The sequence below is a fragment of the Pristis pectinata genome, chromosome 28 (assembly GCF_009764475.1).
Source record: "Pristis pectinata isolate sPriPec2 chromosome 28, sPriPec2.1.pri, whole genome shotgun sequence".
Taxonomy (NCBI): Eukaryota; Metazoa; Chordata; class Chondrichthyes; order Rhinopristiformes; family Pristidae; genus Pristis; species Pristis pectinata.
The window spans coordinates 12,790,679-12,810,336 of record NC_067432.1 but is presented as its reverse complement, the minus strand read 5'-3'; the positions used below and the strand labels follow the sequence as shown (position 1 = coordinate 12,810,336).

Genomic DNA, 19,658 nt, shown 5'->3' with positions numbered 1-19,658 from the left:
TGGATTCACATACAAGTTAGGTTGGATAAGTATTGCAGATTTTCTTTCATGGCGTGCAACTAAAGTCAGTTGGTATTAATCAATGCCAAATGGCTGCGTTTTATCACTGACTTTCTCATTGTACAAGCACAAGGTGTTTTATCAGTAATATATTTACTTATGTCATATTGTGTAATCTCTTATATCAATATAAAGTGGCATTCTTTAATGAGTCTCTGTACTTAGCCATTTGCTACTTCATGAAGAGGTTTTTGGCATACTGGTTCATGTTCGCATACAAAATTGTGACTGCAAAATTGTTAGATCATTGTTTCAAAGCATCATTCCCTTTTCACAAGAAACCATGGGTGGTAATTTACCTTGGTGTTGTAGCTTAAAAAAAGGGCCTTTTCGGGCCAAACAAAGATTTGAAAAGACAAAATCTATAATTGGAATTCATGGCTCAGATGAATTTACTTTAACCAGTTTATTTGCCCACACTTAACATTTTTTTGAACTCCCAGTTTCAATGTTGCTAACTTTATTGGAAGGGGTAAGATAGTTTTAGTGATCACTAATCTTTAGGCATGTTTAGATATACAATGCATGTCCTCTACTATAAACTTATAAATCTATTTAGGTTTGGATTTTATGTTTCTTGCAACATTATAACAATCCAGATTACAAAAATGATCCTTTTCATTCTTTACTGAATCCTTTCTACTGTGAACGTAGAGAAATCAAAATTGATTACAGTATTTCAAATACGGCAGAGCTAGTGATTTGTTGTGGGTTTGATATATCCTTAAAACACAATACATGCAAAAAGAAAGTTGAATACTGTATGTTATGTGGCACTACAGTTTTGCTAAATGAAGCGGATACAGAACATGTCTGGCAGTTCAGAACTGTATATTTGAGGCATGGGGGCTATTGGCAACAGCAGAAATTTATATACCACCACAATCTGTAATCTCATGGCCTGGCATATGGTTCATTCCACAGTTACGATCAAGCCAGTGGATTAACCCTGGCTCAGTGAAGAATGCAGAAAGGCATGCCAAGAACAGCATCGGTATACCTAAAACATCAGGTGCCAACCTGGTGAAGTTGCAACACAGAACTATGTATTTAGATGAGTACAGCTTCTGCATTGCTCAAGATGGTCTACACCAATCAGGACAATGGGGCCTACATTTACAAAGGTTTCTCTAATGGCACCTTTCAAATTCGTGACCTCGGCCACCACAAAAGACCACGATGACAGGTACCCCACAGTCATACACCATCTAATCACACACCATTATGACTTTGAAATATATTCTCATGCCGTTATTGTTGCTGTCTAAATCTTGAAATTCCTTGCCCAACAGGATTTTGCAAGTAACTTCACCAGAAGAACTGTAGTGGCTGCAGAAGGTAGCTTACCAAGATCTTATCGAGGCCAGTTAGGGATGGTATTAAATGCCAGCCTTGCCATCAATGCCCACATCAGGAATCCATTGGGGTGCTTAAGTGTTGAAATTAAATATTTTTTCATTTACTTTCTGAATCCTTTTGTTCAACATGCATTTATCAAAAACAACTGTACTTTTCATGGTGCCTTAAAAGTACCAAGTACCAGTACCAAGAATGAGGAGGTGATAGATAAAAGCTACAGGGAGGTAGCCACACCCAAATTGCAGGAGGCAGGTAGCTGGGTGACTGTCAGGGGAGGGGAAGGGAATAGGCAGATAGTGCAGAGTACCCCTGTGGCCATTCCCCTGAGTAACAGGTATACCACTTTGGATTGTGTTGGGAGGGACGACCTACCAGGGGAAAGCCGCAGCAGTCAGGTCGATGGCACTGAGTCTGGCTCTGTGGCTCAGAAGGGAAGGGGGAAGAAGAGGAGAGCAATAGTGACAGGGGACTGTATAGTTAGGGGACCAGACAGGAGATTCTGTGGACATGAAAGAGACTCCCGCATTGTATGTTGCTTCCCAGGCTTCAGGGTCAGGGACGTCTCGGATCGGGTCCACAGCATTCTAAAGGGGGAGGGTGAGCAGCCAGAAGTCGCGGTACACATTGGTACCAATGATGTAGGTAGGAAAAAGGATGAGGTCCTGAAAAGTGAATGTGGGGAACTAGGTAGGAAGCTGAAAAGCAGGACCTCAAGGGTAGTAATCTCTGGATTGCTGCCTGTACCATGAGCCAGTGAGGGTAAGAATAGGTTGATTTGGCAGATGAATGTGTGGCTGAGAAATTGGTGCAGGGGGCAGGGTTTCAGATTTGTTGATCATTGGGATCTCTTCTGGGGAAGGTATGACCTGTACAAAAGGGATGGGTTACACCTGAGCTGGAGGGGACCAATATCCTTGTGGGCAGGTTTACTAGAGCTGTTGAGGAGGGTTTAAACTAGCAGGGGGATGGGAACCTGAGTGAGGAAGGAGTTTAAGAATGGATCTAGAGAGCGAGAAGGGGACATGAGAAGGCCTTGGCAAGTAGGATTAAGGAAAACCCCAAGGTGTCTACCTGTATGTGAAGAACAGGAGGATGACTAGAGTGAAGGTAGGACTGATTGGGGATAGAGGAGGAAACGTGCCTGTAGTCGGAAGAGGTGGGGGAGGTCCTTAATGAATACTTTGCTTCAGTATTCACCTGTGAGAGGGAGTTTGACGTTTGTGAAGACAGTGTAAAACAGGCTGATAAGCTAGAACATGTAGATGTTAAGAAGGAGGACATGTTGGAACTTTTGAAAAATATTAAGATAGGTAAGTCCCTGGGGCTGGACGGGATATATCCCAGGATACTATGAGAAGCAAGGGAAGAGATTTCTGAGCCCTTGGCGATGATCTTTGCATCCTCACTGGCCACAGGAGTAGTACCAGATGGGAGGGTGGCAAATGTTACTCCTTTGTTCAAGAGAGGGAGTAGGGATAACCCTGGGAATTATAGACCAGTGAGTCTTACTTCAGTGGTAGGCAAATTATTGGAAAAGAATTATTAGGGACAGGATTTATGAGCATTTGGAGAAGCATGGTCTGATTAGGGATAGTCAGCATAGCTTTGTGAGGGGCAGGTCATGCCTCATGAGCCTGATTGAATTCTTTGAGGATGTGACAAAACACATTGAGGGTAGGGCAGCGAATGGACTTTGTAGTGTATATGGACTTTAGTAAGGTTCCCCTTGATAGGCTCATTCAGGTCAGGAGGCATGGGATCCAGGGAAACTTGGCTGTGTAGATTTGGAATTGGCTTGCCCATAGAAGGCTGAGGGTGGTTGTCGCTGGAGCATATTCTGCCTGGAGGTTGGTGACCAGTGGTGTTCTGCAGGGATCTGTTCTGGGACCCCTGCTCTTTGTGATTTTTTTATAAGTGACTTGGATGAGGAAGTGGAAAGGTGGGGAAGTGGAAGTGGAAAGTTTGCAGATGAGATGAAGTTTGGTGGTGTTGTGGATAGTGTAGAAGGTTGTCGAGAATTACAATGGGATTGTTGATAGGATGCAAAGCTGGGCTGAGAAGTGGCAGATGGAGTTCAACCCAGAAAAGTGTGAAGTGATTCACTTTGCCAGGTCAAATTTGAAGGCAAAGGCAGGATTCTTAGCAGAGTGGAGGAACAGGGGGATCTTGGGGTCCATGTCCATAGATCCCTCAAAGCTGCTGAGCAAGTTGATAGGGTTGTTAAGAAGGCATACGGAGTGTTGGCCTTCATTAGTCGGGGGATTGAATTCAGGAGCCGCAAGTTGCAGTTAGAATATTGCAGTTCTATAAAACCCTAGTTAGACCACGCTTGGAGTATTTGTTCAGTTCTGGTTGCTTCACTATAGGAAGGATGTGGAAGCTTTAGAAACGGTGCAGAGGAGATTTACCAGGATGCTACTTGGATTAGAGAGCATGTCTTACGAGGATAGGTTGAGCGAGCTAGGGCTTTTCTCTTTGGAGTGAAGGAAGATGAGAGGTGACCTGATAGAGGTGTACAAGATGATAAGAGACATAGATCAAGTGGACAGCCAGAGCCTTTTTCCCAGGATGGAAATGGCTAACGTGAAGGGGCATAATTTTAAGGTGATTGGAGGAAAGTACATGGGGGATATCAGAGGTAAGTTTTTTTTACACAGAGTGGTAGGTGTGTGGAATGTGCTGCCAGGGGTGCTGGTAGAGGCAGATATATTAGAGACATTTAAGAGACTCTTAGATAGGCACATGAATGATAGAGAAATGGAGGGGTATGTGGGAGGGAATGGTTAGATTGATCTTAGAGTAGGTTAAAACATTGGCACGACATCATGGGCCGAAAGCCCTGTACTATGCTGTTATGTTCTATGTTCTAAACTGTTCCTGAGCTTGTTGTGTAAAAGGAAGTTTGACTAAATGATTTTTTAAAGTAAAGCATTTGCAATAAACTATGATGGACTTGATTGTTTCTGGTTTGAATACCTTTAAACAAATTACCACTATGACCACTGAGTACTGAAGTGAACTATAAATTAATTGAATTATAACCCAGCTGTTGATGTTGAATCATCCTTGGGTTTAGCAATTTTTTAAGGTGATTCATTTAAATTATAAACTTGATTTAATTATTATATCTTTGCTGTGTAAGTTAATATTTTTTTTAAAAAGAACAAGATAAGACTTTTAAACTGGTATGACTCCTTAATCTGTGTACATTTTTTTCTATTGTTTTTGTCTTTCTATTTTTGTAACTTGGTTTGATATGTTCCATGTCATTAAAATATTTTGTATCTAGAGGTAATTCTGTAACATCAGATCTTTGTTGCCATTTACAATGTAATATTGATTCAAGTAACTTATTAGTTGTGATTGGAGTACAATATAATCATTTGGTTGAAATGCCAATTTCAATCCATGTTCTATTTCCTAGTCAGCTAGACAAAGCTCCCAAACAGTAGTAAATACAAAACCAAGTACTCAGTTTTTCTATAAATTGCCATTAATAGTCTAATTAATCAAACTATTTTTAAATAGCTGCAGCTATTTTGTGCTTACAGGACTTTGATGGAATAATTCTGAAATACAACTTTGATGAAGGCACAAAATAAATATAAAAACTTCATAACATTGTGATCATTAATCACGGCTTGGTGTAAAGGCCTTGAATGTAAGTGGCTTCTGTTGATATTGCCACGTGTTTGAAGATGTTACTTCTTGGTTATCAACCATGATAATTAGGCTATCATGCTAAATTGCAGCAGTAAATAAAGTTAACTGTGTAATGTGGCTTTTGGAATTGCAGGTCTTATTACCAGAGTTAGAGGATTCTGTAGCTCAGCACTACTTCAAAAATCTAATTAGCTGCAGAAAGAAAAATGGAAGCTATAAAACATACTGATTTTATTTCAGTTGCTCCTAGTTGCTGTGTTAGTTTTATATAAATGCAAGGTGGTGATAGTATTCCTTTTGCAACTATGTCCTAGACTTTTTCCTCTTCTCCAACCATAACCAATACCTCCATATTCCCAATTTCCTGTCTTTGTAAATTTAAACATAATTTAAAATTTGCTTCACTTTCCAGAGTATCAACTTTACCTTTTTAAAACCTTTCTTCCCTGTGCATTGTGGCTCAGTTGGTGATACTCACATCTGAATCAGGTCAGGGTTCAAGGCTTGATCAAAAATCTAGACTGTCACTCCAGTGCATTACTGATGGCATGCTGCACCATTTTGAGGTTCCTTTTTTTCTAGATTAGGGCATTAAACCAAGGTCCTGCAAGCACTCTCGGGTGGAAGTAAAAGATTCCATGATGCTTTTATGATGAAAAGTTGGAGAGTTACATCACCAATGCTGTCTTTGCAAAATCCTCCAAATACAAAGATAAGCAAACCAACATTAGTCTCCTATCTCAGGCCAATGTCCCCAGCACTGAGACCCTATTACACATGGTCAGTTCCATTGGGCAGGCCACTTTGCTTGCTTGCCAAACATTAGACTCCTGCAACTGACATGAGAGGAGATTACCAGTCCAACAGGGAAAAGAAACTTAAAACTGTCTTCAAAGCCTCCTTGAAAAATACAATGTCCTCACTGACTCCTAGGAGTGATACACACAAAATGCTGGAAGAGCTCAGCAGATCAGGCAGCATCTATGGAGGGTTTTGGGTTGAGACCCTTGGAGTGCACTGCTTAAGGTGGAGAAGGAGCACTTGTGATGGCATTGAAAGCATTGAGTCTGTGAATTGGGAGTACACAGAAACCTAGCTGAATTGGCGCAAGGAGTGCATCACTTAACAGACCACCTACCTACCTATCCCATTGAACATCTCTTCAGATAAGATAAGATCTTTATTAGTCACATGTACATCGAAACACACAGTGAAATACACCTTTGCGTAGAGTGTTCTGGGGGTAGCCTGCAAGTGTCGCCACGCTTCTGGCGCCAACATAGCATACCCACAACTTCCTAACCTGTACCTCTTTGGAATGTGGGAGGAAACTGGAGCACCTGGAGGAAACCCACACAGACACGGGGAGAACGTACAAACTCCTTACAGACAGTGGCGGGAATTGACTCCAGGTCGCTGGCACTGTAATAGCGTTATGCTAACCGCTACACTACCGTACCGTACACTACCGTGTCTTTACCCCATTTGTGCAAATGTCTGCAATTCCCACATTGGGCAGTCATTTTAAAATTAATCAGACTGGAAACAAATCATCCTCAATTTCAGTGGTCTGCCTAACAAGGTGATGTTGGGGTTAAAAAACAAAAGAATTATGAATTTGTGATGTGCTGTATGGTCTTTTGCGTAGCACTATTTTGTCTTGCTCAGATTCATCAGTTGAAAGTGATCGGTATTGGAGGGGCTGCTAGTACTTGAAACTAAGGTGAAGAATTTTTTTCTGTGGTTACCTTCATTTTGAACGATACCAATAACAATTATTTTAGATTCTTGCCATCAAGCAGCTAATTATTCAGGTTTTAGGTGTAATAACTGAATAATTAGATGCTTTAAGTCAGTGCCATTGTAGAACCACATGCTTGAGTATCCCTTTATTATATTTGGAATTCTTTATAATACGCAAGCTGGTGATCAGAAATATTTGGTTTAGTGCTTTGAATATAGTTGGTGGAAAGCCCTTTCTAATTTTGATTTTTCTGCCAGAATACAGAGTAAGTTAACTAAGAAGACAAAATAATAATAAGAAATGTTGACAAAGATAATGGAATAAATTCCATTTGCACTGTGCAAAGATAACTTATGACATTCATTGAGTTATACCGTACAGAAACCGGCCCTTTTGGCCCAGTGTGTCTGTGCCAGCCATCAAGTTTCTATCTGTGCTAATGCTACATTCCAGCAGTTGGCCTGTAACTGCCTTTACTGTGGTCTTTCAAGTACTCATGTAAACACTTAAATGTGAAAGTATCTGCTTCCACCATTGCCTCGGGCAGTGAGTTCTCAGTTTTAACCACCCTCTGAGTGGAATAAGATTTTTCTCAAATCCCCTCTAAATCTCCTATCCCTTACCTTAACCCTATGCCCTCTGATCAAAGACACTTCTGCTAAGGGAAAATAATTTTTATTATCCACATTATCAATGTCCTTCATAATTTTGTTGACCTCAATCAAATCGCCCTTCACCATTCAACCTTCTCCACTCCAAGGAAAACAACCTAGCCTATCCATTCTTTCCACATTTGTAAACTGCTCCATCCCAGGCAACATCCTGGTAAATCTTCCCTACACTCTCTCCAGTGCAATCACATCCTTTTTGTAGTGTGGAAGCCAGAATTGCACATGATATTCCAGCTCTGCCTAACTAATGTTTTATACGTATACGCCGTAACCTTCCTGCTCTTGTATTCTATGCTCCGGCAAATGAAGGCAAATATTCCTTACACCTTCTCAACAATCTTATTTCCCTATAGATCCTTGGACACGTATATAAGATCACTCTGTTCCTCAGTACTTCCAGGGATCCTCCCATTCTTTGTGCATATCTTGGCCGTATTAGTGCTCCCAAAATGTAATACCTCACATTTTTTCAGGATTAAATTCCATCTGCCATTTTTCTGCCCATCTTACCAACTGATCAATATCATTCAGAAGTTCGAAACTACTCTCCTTACTGTGCACAACAACATAATTGTTACACAATCTGCAAACTTACTAGTCATATCTCCTACATTCACGTTCAGATATATATAGAATATATTCAGCAACAGTTCCAGCACTGGTCTCTGTTTTACACAACTGGTCATATGCTTCCAATTGCAAAAACAACACTTAATCATTACTCTCTGCCTCCAATTACCTAGCCAATGTTGGATCCATTTTATATCATGTATTGAGTGGGTCAGTCAATGCAGTTAGGCTCTATTGACTTTAGGGTTCAATATATATACAGGCCCTCTCCAGGTTATGAATGCCCAACTTATGGACACCCCTATGTTCGAACGAGCTCCCATAATATTATTAAATTCAAAAGTCTGACATACGTACATACATACATTCCTATGAACAGCAGAACTGGTTTCCTTTGTCTCTCCACTTTTAGTAATTGTTCTTCTCAACCTTGTGTGCTTTTTATGACAGTACTGTGGAGGTATGTTTACCATACCGAGTGATGTTAGTGTATTTTCCAATTTATGGACAAAATTGACTAATAGAACCTTCTTTGTTGCTTGGGGATGGCCTACAAGATGAATGCTTCACTATTTTCACAGATGGAACCAATGGCCATTGTCTTCGGTAGGGGATGTGGAATGGTTCACCCCAAAATTCAAGGGAAGCCTCTGACTCAAACAACAAACAAATTTCCCCCTTCACTGATGGATGATTTGCTGATGTCTACTCACTGATTAAGAAGAACTGAAATGACATGTATTCATTTAGATTTCTGTAATATAATTACTAGCCAATGCAGTGTTAGATGTTCAGTCCTTAAGCACTTTATCAGAACTTCAAGTATATGCATTTTCATTTGACATCCAGCACTTGTTAGCTGGTGATCAGAACAGCCTCATTTACCTGTTAGTAAAATTATATGGTGGGAGGTTTTCCAATATTTGCAGCAAGTTCTTCATACTGAAACATCTTTTAGACCATTTGTATATTAATTGAATATGAATATATTACATTTACCCATGATGTATGTTCTTGGCTGTATTCCTGAACTGTATGTTCAAGGTGGCATACTTTTGCTGCCAACTGTGAAATTTTGTGGTGTGTGGTTTTATATTCTGCATTTACTACCAAATCTGAAGACTGAAGGAATTTGTGCTACATTTGCATTTGAGCTCCATTGTTGCTACTGTGAGATATTTACATAACAGAATTATGTCACATTTAACCATTCTCCCGTGTTTGTTTAACTGCTTTCAGATTCAGTGTTGGTTAGTGTATGCTTTTCACTAAATCATTTCATTGCTTTACTGATCATGCTTCAGCAATCAGTTGTTTTAAAAATGGTATGTAGGTCATTGCTTTTGAGTTGTCAGAAAGTTGCTCAGCATGAAATCTGTAACACACCAATGTGCTTTAGAAACATGCTTTTCATTTGTTGTTAATATACTGTAAGTGTACATTGAAATTGAAGTGGTTTAACCAGCAGCCATCTTTCCATGAAGTTCATAATATTTGTCAAATTGGTTTGGTTATTCCAATGAGATTAACTTACTTTCTGTCCAAGTAAAAAATAAAATTTTCCAGTTGTTTCATGCTTCTTCACCAACTGTTTTCAACCCTCAGTTCATTGAAACTGCTTGAGATATGCTTTCTGCAGCAAGTATCTTACTCAAGTGGACATTTTTTATAGTAATAGGGGTTAAAGATTAGACACACTAATGGAATAGTTCTAATTATATTTATCTACCCAGTTTCCATATTCTTTAAATTGCTTCTCTGGTATCCACCCACTCGCTCTGAACTTGAATATGGACATATTTCTAGCCACTGTGAACTCCACAGCCTGTAAACACTCTTGTACAGAAGATGCCCTTGCCTTCAGATCAAAATCTCCTGCATTAGCCCGTGACCACCCATTCTTAACAGAATAATTTTGTCCACCTCTTTGCATTCTTTCAATATTTTAAATGCTTGTATTATTATATCTCTCAATTTTGAAGACTGTCTTTTAAAGACTGACTGACTAACTATTAGCTGGATTGTGTTAATGTGGACCATACACATTAGCTGGTCTTACTTTGGCTCATCATTATCTCTTTTTTATATTTTGTACATCTCAAGAGAGAACCTCGATTTCGATTTTTAAAAATTTGTAACTGTCTCAAAGCTGAAGCCTTTTAATGTTTAATCACCATGTTCTCTAAATATCCCTGTTCTTCTGCATCACTAAGTCTGCTTCTATTGAGTATAATTATCACTGTTATTTTATCAAGGTGTATCATTTCACATTTTGGATCTGGAGTGTATTAGCAAACTGTTCTGTTCCAAAGGGTAACCACGGTTTTTCATTTTCTGTTTATCCCAAGTAGACATTGCACCTGCTGAGAGAAGCCATGGCAGACTTTTCATTTTTCTTCCTTCATCTTTGCTGTCTCATCTGAGAGAGCCAACTTAACCAGGCCTGGTGATGAAATGCACATCTTTTATATTTAATTACTTGGTATCACTCTTTATTGGCAATTCGCCCCTGAATGAGCAGGGTCAGCCATCTTGAAACATTTTCCTTCCTTTCATTTTAAGGAAGATGGAACATATTGAGAGCAACTGCACGAATTATTTGCCTTTTTTTTTAAAAACATTTCTTGTATATGCCATATATAGCATGTATAGACTACATGTGCTTGATTCTTATATTTAGTGTATCACATTTACCTTGCCTTGTATTACATGAATTATTTTAATTCCTGCATTTAAATAGTGGGACTAAATATGAGATGAACATTGTTTTAAAGATATCTTGTTTGTTATTTCAGCTTTCTTCCATGTTTTGTTTTTAGGATCATATTTGATTGGCATATTTTATCTTTTTTTTAATCCCTTAAATGTGTTTTTATTTGTTTTTCAATTCAGTTGAATGAAACCTATTCTTTGTAGTTCATAACCTATCAGGCACGTTAATTTTTTTGGGTGTGTCAGATGTCTTTCAAAGCAGGCTTCGTTGTACCATTGCTGGTAAAGAATTTGCTGAATCTGATTTAATCGGGCTTCAGTTTTAGATCTTTATTCTGTAGTCTTCATAATGTTTGTTGGTTTTTGGTAATGCTCTTATTAAGAAACTCTCAGAGATTGAAATGGATGAAAAGAAAGAATAAATGGATTGCTGCTTTACAGTATTGGCAAGAGCTGATGGGCTCTGTAACAGACTATATTCTTAGTGAATACTTCAGACAAAGAGGACCGAAATTTGAAAAGTATGCATTGGAACATATACATTCTGTATTTTTCTAATGAAATATTTAAATTAATCTACTACCAACCCTTTGTAAGTTGTTGAAATTGAAATCATCATCACAGATTTATGACAAAAATGTTTTTTTGCCAAATAAGTCAGTTGTTATCATGAAACTTGTGCACTAATTCTATTTGCTGAGTAGTAATTGTACATTAAAAAGGTCAAAAGACTTAGCTTGCAAGGGATAATTTCTTTGTGCTTTAGATCAAATTTTTATGCGTTGAAAGAACACAACCGTTCACCACAGCAACAGCAAACTGCACACCACTGCCAGAATGTTATTCCACATATTAATAGTTCACAAAATGATGTCACATTAACCCAATTTACATTTGGTAAATAGTACGCCAAATGCTGAAACCACCAGATTTATTATAGAGTAGAATCATCTGATGATTTCAGTCTAAGACCTGAAGTTCTTGCACAATTGGCTGAAATCTGGTTGCAGATGATTGCTTTGTTGCTTAACTGTTGTAGAACTGTGTAGTGTGAGATACCATTTTTATGAATGGAACAGTAACTGGCTATCTGTTTAATTTGTTTTTCAATTTGGTTGCATGCAATCATGGCACTACTTGACAAAGAGCAGGAGAGTTCGGCCAATGTCCTGCTTTACATTTAAACTTCAGTTAGTCAAACAGCCATTGGATAATTAATCATTTAGCTAATTATACTGAACTACATTTCAGAACTCGTGGGGAGGGTAGCCTGAAGGATGCAGTTTCTATAGAAGTTTGATTTTGTCTGCATTTAAGGGAAAATTGCACGTCTGCAAATTGCAAATCTGTTCTTCAACAATTTCAAGATCAAATCTTACATGCAATATTTAATTTATGAGAACCATTGCGTTTAGAGTATGGTTTAGGGAATGTATTAATGAAAATGTGCTGTGAAGCAGGACAACATTAGTGCATTGGAATTTAGTCTCCGATTTGACAGTATTGGCAGGCTTTTTGCCATTTTATGAGTATCTGATCTTAATAATGAAGGAGGAGCTAAGTAGTGACCAATTGGCTCTGTGTACCATGGATGGAAAATGAAATGTGGAGAGAGGTGGGCTTGTTTTGGACCTTACGGCAAATGAATAAAAGCTGATACTGCGGAAGTGTGTTGTGAACCTGGGATAGTTTGTGACATTGGAAAAAGGTGAGGACGATTGAGAAGAAAATACTAGATTGTGTTCACTTACAGTCTAAACTATTTTTAAATTTTATAATACATAATACAAAAGTAAAGTACTGCAGATGCTGGAAATCTGAAAACAGGAAATTTTGGAAATATTCAGTGGAGAGAGAGAAAGTTTAAGATTGATAAACTTTAAACATAGTTTTGGTGGGGAAGGCAGGCAGGTAATATATTGACACTTTCCTATTAATTGTTTGCTGCAGCACTCTGAATTTTATAGAAACCAGCAAATGTAGTCTAATTCCATTTTTTTCCAACCAAATTGCAGGTTAAATAACTAGCAATCAGTTATGTTATTAACCTTATTCAAATATACAGCAAGTTATAACTAGTTTAATTCTGCAAAATTTTGGCTTCGACTTGCCTGATGGATTTTTTTATATATAAGGGGGAATATTGAATTATACCAAAGAACGTGAATTTGATTTCCACTAAATTAACTATTAGCTGGATTCTGTTAATTCTGAACTACAATAAGTAGGGTTGTTTTCACTATCTAATGTGGTTACCTTTTTACTTTTTTAATCTAGACAAAGTGGATTCTCTGGAGCTAAGCTGCAGTGTTGGCCCTGTAGAGGTGGTACTGCAACCTAACCAATCTGTGGTGTTGGATTGCAACCTGCCTGCTGTTGATCAGCCTGCCAATATAACGTGGAAGGAAGAGGGAATTCCTATTGTGGATCAAGAACACCATCGTGTGATTCCCAATGGATCACTATACATCTCAGAAGTATCAAGGTCCTCTGCAAATCAAGATGGAGGCAGCAGTGATAGGAGTTACACCTGCATGTCGGAAAATTCATTTGGGGCCATAACTAGTAGGACTGCCTTGATCAGATTCTCCAGTAAGTGTTTGGGAATTTTAATGATGTTTAAGGGAACATTCTCCATTATGATTTTCTGTATAAATGAGTTGTATAAGTTTAACCACTAATTGGGCCATGCTTCTGTTGAACTGATGTACAGTATATGATGTGCATATATTGTTGGGGATGTCCACTGCAAAATGAGACATTTACTACGTTATAGCAATCACATGAAAAAGTATTATTAACATTTGGAAAACAGCTTTCAAAAAATCAAGATTCGAAGTATTTTGGACAGTTTGTGCTGTTGTAGGTTATCTAGTTTTTCTTTTTATCTTGAGAATTCTGCTTCATATGCCCCAGGAGGATGAAAAGTCTCTGTTGGCTATACTGCTTTAATTTAAATTTGAGTCTTCATGGCCACACTCTACCATTGGTACATACTTATAAGAAGCTATTTTGTTATTTGTAATACAGATGACCCCTGCGTTACGGCCTTTCGGATTGCAGAAAATCGCCTTTTTGGAATTCACAAATCACTACCCAAAAATTTGAGATATGGAATAACATTTGCTCTCACAGAATTTCTGTGGGCAAAAAAAGTAAATAAATGAACACAAAATTTCTTGACATATGCACAGAAGACATAGCTTTGCACTGCAGAAAATCACAATATGGACTGTTTCCTAGGAATGTAACCCCGTCGTAATGCAGGGGTTGCTTGTATGAATTTGACTTGTGTGACTCACTGTTCAGCCTCTGTTCTGGAAGGGACCAAATGCTGATTACGTTACAGTTTTGGCAAAAACTCCATTATGTTTTTAAGTTCATCTTGAGCTCCTATTTGGCGCATAATTTCACTGTCCTTTTCCAAATCCCTTCTAGACAGTTCCTATAAGACTTCTAGCAAACTCAACAGAACCCAAACTTTTCAATCCTTTGAAATATTTTGCAAACTTCTGGCAGTATTGACTTTGATAAATTCAGAGTCCTGCTTCCTACAGTAGGGAATGAGTAAATTCAGCAATGTGGGATGATATTTTAGAGGCGAATGAGAGGAATGATTGTGGGGAAAGCATGACTTGCATTCAAGTGAACATCATCTGTCAGAGTATCTTCATGGCAGGTTGTCCTTATGTCTGCTCCTCATACTTCTGGGTTTTTTAAGCATGCCTTACTACCATTTTTTTCTTATCCAGGCATGACCACTTGATCCTCTAGTCATGCTGATTCATCCCTCATCGAAAAGCTACATGAAAAAAAATACTTTAGACTACTATTGGCAAGCAAAGAATTTCTTAGCTGTGAGGCTATCTCCTGCATTTCTAATAAGATTAGATTTTCAGTTTTACATCAGTTCTTCATTTCTGTTTCATGTAGGAATGACATAAACTGTCATAGTCTGGGTATATCAATCTTTTGTTCATTTTAAAGATAGGACTTTAACTCCATTTTTAAAATAATTCATTGAATCCCTTGAAATTCAAAAAAACTGAAGACACTGGAAACCTGAAATAAAAACACAAAATACTGGAAGCATTCAGCATATCACACAACACTCTTCCTGCCCTGCTGAGTGTTTCCATCATTTTTGTTTTGCTTTCATTTCATTAAATCCCTTGATTACCCATTAACTTTTCTTTGATTGTTAAGTTTCTTGCTGGCTCTAGGTTGCAATGGGGTGGAAAATTGAGTTGGACTACAGAATAGAATCATTATGGCATAGGAACTGATCAGTGAGTCAGAGTCATGTCAGTTGTTACAATCCATCCCATTTCTGCCACTTTCACCCTGTAGACCTGCTGATTACTTTTCCTCAGCACCTTTCCAATTCCCTTTTAAAATCACTTAGTGGCTGTTTCTGCAGCTCTTATAGGAAGTGGTTCTGGTTCATGACCATGCTGTGCAAAACATTACAGCTTTTCCCCACATCCATTCCCTCTCTCCCTCCTGAATTTTTTGCCCATATCTTCAAATCTGTTCCCATTGGTCCCTTGAAGAATCTACTAATTTTAACAGCTTCCGTCTTCTAAATTGGTCATGCTTTTGTACACCTCGATCAGATTTGTTCTAAAACAGCTTTACGCTGAAGTGAACAACTGCAGCTTCATCAATCCATTTTTTGACTGAAATTCCTCATCCCTGGAATGACTCAGATAAATATTTTCTGTGGCATCTTAAGGACATGTACATTCTTCCCAAAATGTGGTCATGGGAATTGGATGCAGTTATAGCCTGACCTCTTCATCAATTTTTATATCATTCATTATCTCTACTACCCTCTTTTCCACTGAAATATTGGCAGAACCCTTTATTCTTGCTGTCAAACTAATATGAAATTATCATTTAATATTTTCGCCACACCCTCTTTATCCTATGCTTAATTGACTGTGTTGGCCCCTAACTAGACATAGCCTTTTCCTTACCACCTGCTTACTATTTATGTTCACTGGGCTAATTCCTCAGTTGAGAGGATTGTCCTGTCATTGGCAGTAAAGAAATTAGGTCTATATTCTTTGGAGTTTAGAAGAATGAAGAGTGATCAAAACAGGTGCATAGGAACATTTTGCAGATGTTGGTGAATGACTGGAATTCTCTACCCCCAGAAGATTGTAGAGGTGAAATCATTCAGGATATTTAAAGGAGAAGTAGATATATTTTTGAAAGATGATTGAGGGATATGGGGAACTGGCACAGATGAGGAAATAAAGCATGGAGCGTAATCTTATTGAATGGTTAGGCAGGCTTAATGGACTTAATGGCTTACTCCTGGTCCTATTTACTTATGTTCTTATGATACTGTATATGCCTGTAGAAGAGTTTTGGGCTCCCATCTATGTTAACTGGCATCTATTTTCATCTTTTTTTTCTTTCCCTGTCGTATTTTCTCCTTCACTTCTCCTTTCAGCTCACAATATTCAGCCAACTTCCTATTTATTTTCACCTGCTATGCATTATTCAATCACTGTCGGAATCGATACTGGGTAGTTGAAGCTCCTCCTAACCGTTGCACATCACTGTAAATTCCCCACAGGTTTGCTCCTCCATCTCCCTCACACTACTTGAGATATTCTGTAATGCAGCTTTCTTGCTTAAGTAACTGAAATGGTTTCTGTCATTGATCCCTTAAGGACATCTCTCTCCAGTACTTTAATATCTTCTTTAATTGGTACTGTCATACTGCCCTTTTTTTTCTCTTCCTTGACCTTTCTGGTATACTCTGTCCAAGAATATTAAGTGGCCAGTCTTTGTTGGCAGGGGGTGGAAGGGAAGGGGTGATGTTGAGGCAGGAATTAGGATCATGTCTTAATACCATTGCACTATATTTGTGCCTGCAGTTCACAAACTTTATTCACCATGCTTTTTGTTCTTACACAACATGTATTCAAAGCTTGTTTCTTTGTCTTTTTCCCACTTAGTACAGTATTGTCTATTCTAATGTAATTTCACACCCATACTTACATGCACTTAATACCTGGGTGACAGAAAATAGGAATAATAGCTATCTTGGTTTGATGCAGAAAGGTGATTTGGATGTGAAATTCAGCCAGAGCTGCAAAATGCACAGAGCTGCAAAACTTCCCTCCAAAAAAAAAGGCAGTTTGTAAGTCTAATACAATGGCTAATGTTGGGTTCAAGGATATTATTAGGGTTGCTGGGAGGACTGAGAAATCAGTGACAAAGCTTTGGTTCCCAAATGTGGTTTGATCAGCTACAAAATTTGGAATGTGAGGGTAGAAAGTGAATAGGTTTCACACAAGCCTAGATATTTAATATTTCTCATTTCTCTATCTCTTGGCTCAGGTTTGACCATCTGAGTTCAAGTCCCTCTCTGGTTAATTGAGCAAATAATCTTGGCTGATTAGTGCAGGACTGAGGAAGGCCCACACTGACTGAGGTGCTGTTTCAGAGTGAGGTATTAAACGGAATCCCTGCCTTTTCGTTTGGATTTAAAAGATCTGAATGAAGAGTGGGGATTCTGTGGTATCTCGAGCCAATATTTATCCCTCTGTCAGAACTGCAAACGTAGATGTGTGTAATGCTGTACACATTTCATGACATCCAAAAGCATGTTATCTCCTATGAAATTTCGTGACTGATGTAGAGAACCACAACTGCCAAATATACATGCATCAAGATTCCATAAATAGAAATGAATGACTGAGGGATAAATGAAAATCAAAAGAACTGAAGATGCTGGATTTGTGATATAAAAACAGAACACACTGGAAACAGCAGGTCAGGTAGCATCCGTGGAAGTAGAACCCATTAATGTTTCAGGTCAAAGAACCTTAGAATAGGGACAGAGAGAAAAACAAGTTATAAGTTGTAGAAAAGGTGGGATGACTAGGACAAAGGGAAAATCTATGATTGGGTAATGCCACCTTAACGTAGTCCATCTCTGATCTTCCATTCCCTTTCTGGATCTTTCCATCTCTATCTCAGGAGATGGGTTAGCCACAAACATTTATTATAGGCTTAAAGACTCCCACAGCTACCTTGGATTATGCTTTCCCTTACCCTGCCTCCTATTAGAAATCCACGCCATTTTTCCATTTCCTCCTTCCGTATTGTATTTGTTGTGATGATGACGCTTTCCACACAGGTGCCTCTGAAATGTCTTTCTTTGTTCTGAACCATGGCTTTTCCTCCACCACAGTGGATACAGCCCCTGACTGCATATTATTCCCTTTTCTCCTGGACAAATCGAAGAAAGAGTCCCCCTGGTACTTTCCTTCTACCCTACTAACCTCATCATTTCAATGGATCTTACTTTGTAATTTCCACCAACTTCAACAAGAATCCATTACCACGCCCATCCCTTGCAGCAGTCTCTTCATAAATCCCTGGTCTACTCTTCCATGCTCATCAACCACTCCCCTTCTTACAGCACTTTCCCATACCTATCATTTCACCTCTTCCTTTCCCACCACCCAGCAATCCAAACAGTCTTTCCAAGTGAAGCAGAAATTCACTTCCACTTGCAGTCTAGAGTACTATAATCGGTGTTTATAATATGGTCTCCCCTACATTAGACTCCCTGAGCTTCCCATTTTAATTCTCCATCCCACTCCCACTCTGACCCACAGTATCTGTCTGAGGTGTTCTGCACTATTATAATGAGGCCCAATACAAGCTTGAGGAGCAGCATTTCATCATCTTTCTGGGCAGGCTGCAGCTTTCTGTATTCAGTATTGAATTCTACAACTTCAGCTAATTTGCTTTCTCTGCCTGTATTAGAAATGGCCATTACTGCTGTAAGCCATCCATCTGTGACATTGGCTTTTCATTAGCACAGCTTAATCTGCTGGGCATGTCCCACTACCCTGCATTTCACTCTGTTTAGGGCTCCTTTGTATTATCACCCTCTAATTTTCCCCAATAATCCATTGGCTGGAGGGCCTCTACAAATGTATTGCCCTGGCAACCCTGGTTTCACCCTATCACAGATGTTTCATTTGTCCTATCCATCCATCTCCTGAGTTTCTCTGCAACTTAAAACTAACTTTTTTTCCTCAGTTCTGATGAAATGTCTATGACCTGGAGTGTTAACACTGCTTCTCTTTCTGCTTACCTGCTGAATGTTTCCAACATTTTCTGTTCTTGTTTTGGATTTCCAGCATGTACAGTTTCTTTTAATTTTTATTTATTGCTCAGTCATCACATCTAAAATAGATTGTACGGTCATCAACTAATTTTTCTTCATGGTACCTTGTGTGTGTGTGTGTGTATATATATATATATATATATATATATATACACACATATATATATATGGCTCTTGTGATTCTCTACATCAGTCACTATATTATTGACTATTGCTTTTGGATGTCAAAAAATGGGTAAAACATTGTGTATTTAATCTGACATCATCTAAAATGATGCTACCAAGAGGCAACACATAGATCAACAAGAAGTGTAGGTCAATGATAGAAGGTTGGGGAAACTTAGCAGGGACTGCAGGGTGAGAAGAGAACCACAGCTGGATAGTTAGGAGTCCAGCCAAGCAAAACCACTTCTACTACTCTGAACAGCCAATAAGGGGCATTGGAGGAGGAGGATTATTTGGTTTACTCTATCAAAGCTACAGAGAAAGTGAGAAAAAAAAATGTGTTGTCACTCGATGGTTTTTGTAACTGTTCTAAACTATTTGCAGTACACTTTGTGTACTTTCATTGAAGAAGAGAGAACTTGCATATCTCAACAACTTCTCCTTCCCAAGTGTACAGAGTACTTCTTTGGAAGCCTAAACTCATCTGCTTTCTGCCACGTCATTCCTGTGTACGTTGGCCATGAAGCTCCAAGAGAATAAAGTAAAATGAACA

General features: G+C 38.7%; 1 protein-coding gene across 1 annotated transcript in view; it reads left to right on the top strand.

Annotated features, from left to right (window-relative positions):
• Positions 1-13,025: 13,025 nt before the first annotated feature.
• The window catches only part of igdcc4 (immunoglobulin superfamily, DCC subclass, member 4), a 95,475-nt gene continuing 88,842 nt past the window's right edge, over positions 13,026-19,658 (top strand). Inside the window, exon 1 of the mRNA XM_052040277.1 lies at positions 13,026-13,371. Within this exon, the coding sequence (XP_051896237.1) occupies positions 13,026-13,371 (346 nt within the window). The remainder of the gene's footprint in view (positions 13,372-19,658) is intronic.